The 13,179-nt window shown below is 39.1% G+C and overlaps 1 protein-coding gene across 1 annotated transcript in view; it reads right to left on the bottom strand.

The window, feature by feature from the left end:
* Positions 1–8,000, bottom strand: part of ERICH6 (glutamate rich 6) — a 41,450-nt gene extending 33,450 nt beyond the window's left edge. Inside the window, exons 1-3 of the mRNA XM_051983266.1 lie at positions 7,608–8,000; positions 6,561–6,630; positions 2,137–2,228 (exon numbers count right to left, since the gene is read on the bottom strand). Coding sequence (XP_051839226.1) covers positions 2,137–2,228; positions 6,561–6,630; positions 7,608–7,770 — 325 coding nt within the window. The 5' untranslated portion in view covers positions 7,771–8,000. The remainder of the gene's footprint in view (positions 1–2,136; positions 2,229–6,560; positions 6,631–7,607) is intronic.
* Positions 8,001–13,179: the final 5,179 nt, after the last annotated feature.

Raw genomic sequence — 13,179 nt, 5'->3', positions numbered from 1 at the left:
ACTGGGAAACGAATGTGAACTATCTGCACTTTTGTTTTCCTTCCCGGGTTATTTATACCTTCTGAATCCAATTCTCTCTATGCAACAAGAGAACTGTTCGGTTCTGCAAACATATATTGTATCTAGGATATACTACAACATATCCAACATATAAAGGACTGCTTGCCATCTAGGGGAGGGGATGGAGGGAGGGAGGGGAAAAAAATCAGAACAGAAACGAGTGCAAGGGATAATGTTGTAAAAAAAAATTACCCTGGCATGGATTCTGTCAATATAAAGTAATTATTAAATAAAAATTTAAAAAAAAGAAAAAGAAAAAAAATAAAACTTGCCATAAAATAACAACTCTCCAATTGATGGTTATCTACTTTGTTTCTAATTCCTTGATACTATAAAAAGAAATGTTATAGTTTGGTGTAAGGGAGAGCCTTTCTTTTGTCATTGACTTCCTTATGATATGTCTAACAGTGGTTCAAAGGATATGAATTTTTTCATACCTTTCTTTGTAAAATTCCAAACTACTTTCCCTAATAGAATGTAGAATAATTCTGAGTCCACCAGCAGTGTGCCAGTGTGCCCATCTTTCCATAATCTACTCCCCATTGGGTATTCTCATCTTTTGTTATTTTTGCCGATTTCCTGAGTGCACAGGGAAAGCTCAATGTTATTTAGATGTGCACTTCTCTTATTATTAATGACTTAGACCATTCTTTCACATGGTGGTTAAGAGACCATAATTCTTCTGACTGCTCAGCCCCCTTTCAGTGTTTTCAGTTAGTTTATAGGGCAATCAAGGGCATTGGGGTGGGGAGAGGATAGAAGGAATAACCTCACTTCAGTTCAGCTTGTTTGTAATTTTCTTAGTGGGGTCCCCAGCGTGATATAAATGGGATATTGTCTCATAACCCAGAGACATGATAGAAGTTAAAAGGGATATCAGACTATAATTCACATAATGACTTAAAATGAAAAGTTGTGCTCATCAGCAAGAAAAGAAAAGATCAAAGAGTAGGGCTCCTCTAGCCATGAGACCTCTGTTAAACCAGGTGAGATGATTACACAAAAGAACTCATTGTCTTGGGGAGGCTCTATGATCAGATCTCTTTGAAATGGAGCAGTATATTCTTCTCTATTCAGAATAACAAATGCTGCCAATGTGGAAAACTAGGCATGCCGATATATAGATATATAGAATTTTTTTTTTTTTTTTTGCTGAGGCAATTGGGGTTAAGTGATTCACCCAGGGTCACACAGCCAGGATGTGTTAAGTGTCTGAGATCACATTTGAACTCAGGTCCTCCTGACTTCAGGACTGGTGCTCTATCCACTGCACCACCTAGCTGCCCCTGCATGCCATTATACTGATTGTGATTGATGTAATCTTTTTGGATAGCAATGGTGAAATCTACAATCAGGCAAAGGCTATAAATAAGAACTTAATTTACCATTTTGCTCATTATATTGGCTTAAGAAAGTGATGGAGGCAATGTTAGTAATGAAAATTAAACTTGTGATGGGTACTTTTTTGAAAGCTGGTTGTTCAACATTTTCTACCACATCCCATCCAGATCATTCTGAGAGTGATCAATCTTTCAGATCAGACTTTTCCTTATAGAAATCAGCATACTTTCCTCCTGTGTCTGACTGCTTCAGAAATGAATAAATCTGGAAAGAGTTTCAGGACAACTCGAGGCTAGAGCTAAATAAATTATTTTTCCCAGAATGAAGAACTCCGTTCTTCTTCTTGACCTCTGAAATTTTTTGTTAAAAAATATCTTCATAGTCTAGATACAATATAAGAGCAAAAAAAGGGTTTTATATATCAGTCAATCATATGACATCTGTCTACTTCATATCTATTATGTTTGGAGACGACATTGGAGCACATTGGATGACAGAGCTAATGCTGGAATGGACTCACCCACTTAGCTTGTTTTATCATCATATTTTACAAATGAAGTAACTGAGGCCCAGGGAGGTTAAGTGGACACATGTTCAATAAGCATCAAAGATGGGATTTGAACCCCAATCCTTTGACTCCCAAATCATTGCCCTTTCCACTATACCATTAAATCAGAAAGGGTACAGTTCCTTCTACTGGTAGGAATGAATACTCTAAGAAATCCAGTCACTTACCACTTTTATTATACTGACTCTGAAGATAACTCTTCTCTGTCTGTATTGCTACATCAATCCCTTTTTTTGGAGCTGTTGTAACAGGTTCTTCCCTGAAGTTCAGACAAAAGATGACATTTATTAATGAAAGTTAACGATTTACCCAAAGTCGCATAGATAGTAAGCATCAGAGATGAAATTAGAATTCAGGTCCTTTATAGCACACCATCAAAAAGGTATTCTTTCTACTGCTACGAAAGTATCATCTAAGAGCCATTCCTTGAGAAACTCACATTTACATAAGCATCATATAAATAGGAAGACTGTTTAATACCCAAATAATACTTGGATGTAGAAATGGTAGCATTGATTATCTTACAAGTTGTAAGAAAAAAATTAATATTTTCCTTCCTTACCTGTCTATCATAATAGAAGCATTCATATATGATGCCTGATTCTAAATCTGGATTGTTAACTTAATGTAAGGTGATAGCTATCAAAAAAAAAAAACTAACATAATGTTAGACTGCCTTAGGAGTCTACAATAAGAAGGAGATGTGGAAGTCCCATCAGACCACTCTGGAGTTTTGTATTCTGTGTGCAACATGGTATTTGAGGAAAGATATTGCCAGGCTAGAAAACATCAAAAAGGTGAACAGGATGGTGGGAGATCTTAGTTCATGCCATCTGATGATTGGTTGAAGGAACTTGACATGTTTATCAATAAGCATATATTAAACACCTACTAACTTCCAGGTTTTGTATTGGCTTCTAGGAATACAAATATCCAGAATGAAATATTCTCTACTCTCAGGTAAAGAAGATAAATCTTTGGGGGACATGATAATAATCTTTAGGCATTTGAAAAGCTAGCTGGGAAGAGGGAATTACCCTAGAGGCAAGAACTATAAAGAAGCAGAGTTAGGCTTCAATTTCCCAATAATTAAGAATTATCCAAAAATTGAATGAGCTGGAATTAGTGGGTTCCTTCATTTATCACATAAGTAGCAGAGGAACTGCTAAGAGCTATAGGTTACACTAAATGATTACTAAGGTCCTTAACTACTATGAAATTCTGTGGACTGTATGGCAGAAAATTGATCATATTAGTTTTTCAATGTTTTAAAAAAAACATGCTTCCTTCTGGGAGGGGGATGGCACATTTTAGCCTGAAAAAATCCAGAGGAAGCAACAATAATAATGAAGTGATTTGAATTAATGGCATATGAAGGAAGAGATGTGTGTCAACAACAAAAAGTGCATACAATATTAAGCATCCACTATGTGTCAGATATTGTATTAGGCCTTGGAGATACAAAAAGGATGAATGAAAGAGTCTCTACTTTTTTTATAGAAATGAGATGAATATTCATTCAAGTACTGGGTGATACTTCCTTTTCTTTAAAAAATGAAGGTGTTGGATTAGATGAAGCCTCAAGTTTCCTTTTCGCTTTAAATCCTGTTATTTCCATAAATTAAAAATAAATAAAAAATGAATAAGAAAATGTGAAGAAACAAACAAACAACTAAAAGGTTAAATGAAATATTAGAAACTCAGGATTCAGCATAGGGGTCAATTAAAAAATAATACCAAATCAGATTTTTTCAGACTAACAATTTTGTACCTTCTTGTTAATGAGCAAGTTGTAAAAATGATTTTTTTTTTCTCCTGCATGATTCTTAAATAATTTGGTGGGTTGAAATCACCAGTGATTAATTCACAGCCTCTTCCTGGAAATGAGCATCCATTGGTCAGACATTTACTTGATTCCTTCTATCTCTTATTGCTTCCTCTTCATAACCACATCCTCATAATTTATGAATGACTAGCTTTATTTCTGCATTTGGATTGCAAATCAATGTTTTCCTTTTCAGCAACTTCTCATATTCTTCTTCACTTCTTCAATTATCTTTTTGGCCTTCCTGCCCTCTACTACTTTCTATTTTTTCTCTATCATCTGTAGCAAAAAATTCCCCCCCCATTCAAAAAATATTATTTTGCCCCAAAAATGCTTATGGAGGAGAATGCCTATGGTGAGGCCCTTTGCCCAAAGCAAATACAGATCAGTTCACCTCCAGAGCCACAATTATAACTACATCAGGCAGGTAGGTGCTTGAAATACAAAATGTTTTGTACTTAGAAAGCACTTAACAAAAATTTGTCAAATTGAATTGAGTTGAAGATACAGGGAGACACAAGATAGATATTATTTTTTATGAATATGCATGGTGGGGTGGGGAAAATATGTCATAGTCAGGGCTTAAAGTCTTCAGATTAAAATTTGTCCAAGGCTCACAGATATTCCAGATTTTCTTACTTCCCAGCTAGAAACCTGGTGGTGGTGGTGGTAGTGGTCTTTTGTTCTCGAAGATTGACATCAGAAGGTCTTGACTTGCAAGTGAGTTGGATTTAAGTGAGGCAGAGTTGTGCCATTGTGTATCATCAGCCTTACTCCCTTCTCTAGAGTCATCAGAGAACAGTAGCAAGCTATAGAGCAGGACAACTGATGAATCTAGTGGAAGACTTTGGCTTTTTAAAGTTATGGTCTTTCCCAGGTCTGAAGCAACACCCATTCAGTGGCCTATTTTGCCTTCTCAAAAGAATCATTCTGGGAGGGAAAGGCTTTCAGAAATCATTAACATTGAAGAGAAAAATGAGACGCACAAATCATGGAACCTTGGTTTTGACTAGTACATTGGAGGTAAAGGGAAGCCCATTGATACATAAAACCAGCAGAAGCCTTGAGGTTAACTACCTTATCCTTTTTCCCTCTGGGTTAGGAGCTGATGCCAAATGTGAGTTTAGATTGGTTCTGAAGACCAATGATTGGGCATGTGGTGACCCAAAATTTACTTTATCATCAGCTCTCTGGTGTATAGATGGAGAAGCTAGGGAAGCATTAGTCTGCCTCTCCCTTCCCCTCCCCCTAAGATCCTTCCCTTGGTTATATCAGGATTCTAGATGAAGAGATTCTTCCAAGTTGCCATCTCCTGAGCTGAAAATCTCTTTCCATGCCTCCTAGCCATCTCACCTTCCCAAGTTCAGGTCCTTCTTTGACTTTCTCTTTCCCTATGCCCTCTAACATATCCATATTATTTATTCTGAATTTTTTTCCCTTCCATTATTTCTATTTTCTGGATCTCAAGGAATCCTTGCTCTCCCCAGAAGATACAGAATTTTTTAAAATAACTTTTTATTGATAGAACCCATGCCAGGGTAATTTTTTACAGCATTATTCCTTGCATTCACTTCTGTTCCGATTTTTCCCCTCCCTCCCTCCACCCCCTCCCCCAGATGGCAAGCAGTCCTTTACATGTTGAATAGGTTACAGTATATCCTAGATACAATATATGTGTGCAGAACCAAACAGTTCTCTTGTTGCACAGGGAGAATTGAATTCAGAAGGTATAAATAATCCGGGAAGAAAAACAAAAATGCAAGCAGTTTATATTCATCTCCCAGTGTTCTTTCTTTGGGTGTAGCTGCTTCTGCCCATCTTTGATCAATTGAAACTGAATTAGCTCTTTTTATCGAAGAGATCCACTTCCATCAGAATACATCCTCAAACAGTATCATTGTTGAGATATATAATGATCCTGGTTCTGCTCATTTCACTTAGCAGAAGATACAGAATTTCCAGCCATCCTCTTCATTGAAGATTATCCCTTCTTGCTATCCATACTGAGACACCAGGCTCGGATTAAAAGTGGGCATACAACTTGTTTCCCAGTGCCACTTTTACACCTTCCTTCTGCTGTCAGCACTCTGCAACTTCCTCTTCCTTGAAGTTCAGAGCATCTCACTATAGTAGCAATTCTCAAAGAGTAGTTCAGAGATCTTGGAACTGCCTTTTTGGGAGGTCCAACAGGTAAAAACTATTTTCATAATATTTAAATATTCTAATTTCTAATGTAGTAAAAACCAACAGATAAATCCACATAAACAAAGCTCTTTGGAGAGATCTCTAACAATTTTTTAAATGTGCAAATGGGTCCTGAGAACCATTGCTCTCTATCACTGCTCTCTATCACTTGTCCTCTTTTTTCAAGTTCAGTACCTGACTCAGGCTTTCTCTTTCCCCCATCTCAAGGACTTCACTAGACATATGAATATCTCCTCAAGCATTCTGGTATCTTGTTTCATAGACCCCTTGATCACCAACCAGAAGTAATCTGTTTTCTTTAAATTGCCATGCCATGTACTACCTAAATTGTTTATGTGATTTAGATGTACTTCTCTGTGTTATAATCATTTTTTACCCCAGCTAGATTGTAAGATATTAGAAGGGCAAGAATATATCTTATTCTTTGAACTTCTTCATGTGTGCTCACTACATAATTTGCTAAATAAAAATTTTAAATGACAATCACTGTACTTACCCATACCCTGAATTTTACTATCCAGCTAAAAATGAAATTCGGGCTTATGTTGTTTGTTTTCTTACCTAATCAAATCTTGGAAGGAAGATGTTGATTCTTTCTTAAATAAATCAAGTATCTTGGAAATGCTACTACCTGTGGAATGAAATGAATTTTAAATTCTGTGGGGCCCCCTCTCCCCACAATCCCACTTTGAATAAGCTTTGCCCAGAGTCACACAGTTATGAAAAGTATCTGATGCTAACCTGGATTTCAGGGAAACGAATCTTCCTAACTTCTTTGGAAAGATGACAAATATTTAAAATAAGATCCTCACCCCCTCAAACCCTTCCTATCCTACAACGGAAATGGAAAGCTTCTTTTGAACAGTTTCATAAAATGAGACGTTTGAAACTAGTAAAGAAAAAAATCTTAGAGATTATCTGGTTCACTTTTCATCTTATATACAGTAAAAATGATGTCCGGAGAAATTAAGTAATTTGCCCACATTACATAGATAGTAAAGGGCCCAACAATTTCAGATCTTCTAACTTCAGAACCAGAACTTCTAACTTCATGGGTCCTTCTCTGATTCCTCCAGATGGTAAGTGCTTCCCCAGAGATGAACTAGAAAATAATAAACCGCCAACACAAATAATAGGAAGAGACAAGAGGATTATAGTGGATACAGATAAGACCACTTGGGTTCACCTTTGACCCACGCTGATTGTGTGACTTTGGGCAAGCCCTTTAACCTTTCAGTGCCCCAAGATAGCTCCAAGTTTCTGTACTTTGTTGAATATTTACTGATCTGCATTGATAGAGGGATTTAGCACACAAGAGTCAGAGGCACAGATGGGTGAAAAACGAAACCCAGACGGTAATAACGTCCTGATCTGAAAGGGAGACATTAGGGATTGCCTAAATCGGAGCCTTTCTGTGAACAGGAGGGACAGGCCTGCAGATGGGTGGCAGTTTGCTGGGCACACGGCCAGGGACAGAAGCGGGTTTAGAGCCCGGTCGCCCAAGTGCCTCTGGACGTAGGAGTAAAAAGGGAGACGGGGACGAGGCGGCGCGCGGCCTGCGAGTGAGCCCCAGGGCCCCTGCACCCCAAGGGGCGGAGGGGCGGGTACTTCTCTGCGTGTAGAACTCCTCCTCGGACGTCTGGCTGCTGGCGTCCGTTGTGCTTTGGCTGCTGGAGGAGCCGCTCACGACGCTGCTTTTGCTGCTGCCCGCGCTGCTCTGCTGGGCGTCTTCCTGCCTGGACGGGCTCCTGTCGTGCCCGGAGCTGGCCATGGTCCCGGCGAGCTGCCGCTGCGGCGCGGGGCCGCCTCGGGAGGAGCGTGGAGGGTGGGTGGGTGCGCAAGGGCTAGGGCTGCGGGCGGAGCGCGAGCTCGCGGGCCGAGAACACGCAGCTGGGGCTGGGCTGGGCCCGAGCTTCGAGGAGCGCAGCGCGTCCGGGAATGTTGTGCGTCCCGTGTCCAAGGGCAACTGCCCGGCTGGGCGCTGAGGAAGGGACGCGTGGGACGCTCCCTGGACTGGAAGAGCCCTTCCCTCCCTCGCTCCCCTTCTTTGTCCTGGCCTTCTTCTGGCCCTCCTCCCTCCCCTTCTTTGTCCCTGGCCGCCTCCTGGCTCTCGGTGGTGTTTTCCAGCCGGGGCCCACGCGCAATGTGCTAGTGCTCTGGAGCAACCGAGGACGCGCAGACCTCTTGTTGCAGCCTTCGGCCCTGTGCCCTCCCAACACTCATGCTCCGTTTCCATCCTTGCTCCTCCAGCCTGCCTGGCCTGGGGAAAAGGAACACTAAGGGGACAGAGCCGGCTGTGCCAAGAGCCTGATAATCATTTCTCCAAAACCCAGCTGAAATGATTCACCCAAGTGCCCACAGTCAGTGAGTGGTAGTTAAGTCAATCCAATCCTTTAAAATTTTATTTATTTTAAAAACCATGTTCTTTTCCTCCCCTCTTCCTTTCTTTTCCCCCACTAGGCCTTACTACTGCTTTTCTCTACCTTTCCTCCATCTTTCCACTTCCTTCCTTTCCCAACACTTAAGAGACCTTCCATTTTATAAGACCCACCACTCCTTGGGCCAACTAATCAGCCAATAAATAGACATTTGGACATCCTCTATAAAGGTAGATAAACAACTCTGAAAAAGGCCTGGCAAATCCTCACACCAGATGTGCTAGTCTTCCTTGAACATCCCACCTTCACCTTTGGTGTCCATCTTTTTTTTTTTTTTAATTTATTTTATAATAACTTTTTATTGACAGAACCCATGCCAGGGTAAAAAATTACCCTTGCACTCACTTCTGTTCCGATTTTCCCCTCCCTCCCTCCACCCCCTCCCCTAGATGGCAAGCAGTCCTATATATGTTAAATATGTTGTAGTATCCTAAATATGTATTGTATCCTAGATACAATATATGTGTGCAGAACTGAACAGTTCTTTTGTTGGCCAGGGAGAATTGGATTCAGAAGGTAAAAATAGCCAGGGAAGAAAAAACAAAAATGCAAATAGTTCACATTCATTTCCCAGTGTTCTTTCTTTGGGTGTAGCTGCTTCTGTCCATCCTTGATCAATTGAAATTGAGTTAGGTCTCTTTGTCAAAGAAATGCACTTTCATCAGAATACATCCTCATACAGTATCGTTGTTGAGGTATATAATGATCTCTTGGTTCTGCTCATTTCACTTAGCATCAGTTCATGTCAGTCTTTCCAGGCCTTTGTGAATCATCCTGCTGGTCGTTTCTTACAGAACAATAATATTCCATAACATTCATATACCACAATTTACCCAACCATTCTCCAATTGATGGGCATCCATTCATTTTCCAGTTTCTGGCCACTACAAACAGGGCTGCCACAAACATTTTGGCTCATACAGGTCCCTTTCCCTTCTTTAGTATTTCTTTGGAGTATAAGCTTTGGTGTCTATCTTTGACCAACTCTTAATTGTGGTTCCAAGAAATTGTCAAGAACACGGTGGCCACACCCTGGTAAAAACCTTCTCAGAAAATGGATTAAACCAGATTGTTGAAAGTAACCCACAAGCCCTAAAGCTGCCCATGAATAGAAGGATGTTCAGACTTCTCCTGGCAGGAATTAGAACAATTTGTTCCAAGGGCTGTGAAGGTGGCTTAGATGCTTAAGCAGATGCTTAGAGCTTGATCAAGCATTGAATAAATCAGGGTCATTCACTCTATTCTGAGCCATCACCGGCCATCTTGACTTTTGTCTTGGCACTGGACTTTGGTGACTCTGCAAAAGATGAGTTTGTGCAATTGCCTCATTTGAATCCAATCCACAAGCAATTCAAGACATCACTCTGAATGTCAATGGCTTTCTTGGAAAACAAAGGACAAACAACAACAAACTTATTAAGCGCCCATCTTTATTTTCAGCCACTGTGCTAAATGCTAGGGATATATATTTTTCAAAATGAAGTAACTTCTACTTTGAAGGAGTTTGCATTAGCTACACAAATATATATGGAATTAATTCCTACTAAGTAGAATAATAATACTAATAATAACTAGCATTTATCTAGCACTTTAAGAGTTGCAGAGCTCTTTCTGTATATTAACTGATTTGATCCTCACAATCGCTCTGGAAATTGGGTGCTATTATCCTCATTTTTACAGATGAGAAAACTGAGGCAGACAGAGGTGATAAAATTTGTCCAGGGTCCTATCCCAGCTAGCGTCTGAGGGTGAATTTGAACTCAAAGGTAGTTTTGGGGCAGACACTAGGAGTTGGGAGAACCAAGAAAGGCTTTTGTGTAGAAAGCAGTGCTAGGAATGAAAAAGCATCCTACAAGGCAGAAAGGAGGAAGGAGTAAATTCCAGGCAAAGACATACATACTCATTTTGTAAACTCAGAGGTCAAGGGTCAGATCCCAACTCTGTGCAATTAGGTCTGGTCAAAGGGGCAATGGGATGCTTCCTTCTGGTTGCATAGTAGTGGGGTCCCTATCAGTGGAAGTCTTCAAGCAATGGTCAAGCCAACATTTGTGCCTAGTATATTCTAGAGGAAATTCATGTTCAGATATGAGTTGGTATAGCTTAGGCTTTTTGAACCTGGGGTCTGTGGGTATCCCAAGGGTCTATGAGCAAACTACAGAGAGGTTGTGAACTTGAAGGGGAAAATACATCTTTATTTTCATTAACCTCCAACAGAAATTTATCATTTCCTTCAATTATGAAATTAAAAAATATATATTATTCTAAGCAAGGCTCTACAAACTTCACTGAGTTGCCAAAGGGGTTCATGACACTCAGAAAACTTAAGAACCCATTGACGTGATGTTCTAAAAGGGACTTTAGATTTAAGATTCTGTGGAATCATGTTTACCTCCTTCTGTGCCTTTGTTTCTACATCCGAAAAATGAGAGCATTGACTAGGTCCTTTCCAGCTCTTAATGCCATAAATCTCTAATCCTAATACGGCACAGCTGAGTTACTGCAACCTCACATTTCATAATGCCAGGCATAGTATTATAAATGATTATAATTTAATCCCCCTCATAAATCTTACTTTGATGCTTCATTGTGACCGTGGATTTTTGAAAGAGATGCCAATAAAGGACAAGCTCTGGCAGGTTTTACCATGCTGGAAAAGCTTCAAGTATGGCTCTGAAAACAGACTAAGTCTGTTCTCCATGTACAGCTCAGCTAATCATAGAAGGAGACATCACCAGGAGGTGAGGTGCTTGGTGATAAAAGATTTTTTGGCCATGGCAACCCACAAAACAGAAAATTCTTACAAATCAGCTTTCAGTTTTGCGTCGCCCCTTTCTGATGCTACAAGGGTGATAGGTAGACACCGTTTAGAATTACATAGTTATTAGACTGTCAACAAATTTTATTTTACATTGGTACTCTAAATATGAGATCCTGGTTCAATGAACAGTAAGTAGACATATTGCTAAAGAAGCCAAACTATATCAATATTAATCTTGTGAAAATCAGACAAAACCAGAAGCAAAATCAAACTAGAAGTAAAATCAGAAGAAAGGAGGAAATTGTAGCTAAAAAGAAGTTGGGAATCCTTAATCCTACAACATATGATCATGTCTAGTAGACATGATCATATGTTGTAGGATTAAGGATTGATATTTGCAAAAAGACTATCATGAAAATATTTTTTGTTTATATACCAAACACAGAGAAATTCTATGAAGAACTAGATAAAAGCCTCCATGTCACATCAACATACACTCTGATATTTGATGAGGAGAAATACATGAAAAATATGGTTCTGATGAAAGAAATGAAGCAAAAAATTGATAGATTATAGCAGATTCTCAAATCCTTATAAACATTTCTTCCCCCCAAAAGATGGAGATGGTGAATGCTAAATAGTATCACAAAGAATGAAGCTAACTATATTTTAACATTATAGACATAGTGATCTTATTATCACAGTACCCAAGTCATTTGGCTCTGTAGTCAGATCACTGATTCAATAGAGTTAAGATCATTAAGATAGGAAAAATTAAGAAAACATAACAGCAACGAGAAGAGGATAATGATATAATATTACAAAGATTGAACCCATGCAAGGGATAATGCTGTGTAAAAATTATCCTGGCATGGATTCTGTCAATACAAAGTTATTATTAAATAAAATTTAAAAAAAAAAAAAAAAGATTGAACCCTGATTATTTAAAGAAGCTGTTGTGCACCAAGAAATTTACAATAGAAATGACATAGACACTGATCATAAATATTTTACCCCAAAGTTAAACACAGGTAAATGAATTGCAACAAGGGGAACAAAAAAACCTAGAAAACACTTAGTCAGCAAACACTTAAGTTATTTGAAAAATGGTTCATGTCCTACTTTTGACACATAACAGGTCCTAATCTCTCAATATCCTAGGTAAACCAAGACAGGAAGTTGAAGTTTCCTATAAGGATGAAATTACATCTCTTCACTCTGCCCATAACAATAGAAAATAGTCTTAGAGTTTCATGTGGTTCATAGAGCTTAAATGCTTGACTCATAGTCACACAAATAGAAGGGCCAGAAGTGGATGCAAAGCCAGGTCCTCTGACTCCAAGTCTAATATTCTTTTTATTAATATACATTGGTTCAGTGTTGTGTGGTATAAATGATAATGAAAGATGTCTATACTAGCTTAAGATTACACTTGTCTTCCCCTGAGTCTTGCAGAGAAGACTAAGTTTAATCTCTTATCCAATGATTAAATATAAATTTTATGATCATATCGGTTTATATGTGATAATATTTGCATTTGTGTGTGTGTGTGAAAGAGAGAGAGAGAGAGAGAGAGAGAGAAGAGAGAGAGAGAGAGAGTGAAAGAGAGAGAGAGAGTGAAAGAGAGAGAGAGAGAGAGAAAGAGAGAAAAAGAGAGAGAGAGAGAGAGAGAGAGAGAGAGAGAGAGAGAAAGAGAGAGAGAGAGAAAGAGAGAGAGAGAGAAAGAGAGAGAGAGAGAGAGAGAGAGAGAGAGAGAGGAGAGAGAGAGAGAGAGAGAGAGAGGGAGGGAGATCGAGATCTTGTTGGGCGGTGGTGTAGTGAGTCTACATTTAGAATCCAGTCTCAGATATTCACTAGCTGTGTGACCCTGGGCAAGTGACTACCTCTGTTTGTCTCAGGTTCTTCAACTGTAAAATGGAGTATAATAGCACCTACTTTCCAAAGTTGTTGTGAAGATCAAATAATATTTGTAAAGCACTTAGTA

Source organism: Antechinus flavipes, chromosome 3 (assembly GCF_016432865.1).
Source record: "Antechinus flavipes isolate AdamAnt ecotype Samford, QLD, Australia chromosome 3, AdamAnt_v2, whole genome shotgun sequence".
NCBI lineage: Eukaryota > Metazoa > Chordata > Mammalia > Dasyuromorphia > Dasyuridae > Antechinus > Antechinus flavipes.
This window is presented reverse-complemented; position numbering and strand designations above follow the sequence as displayed.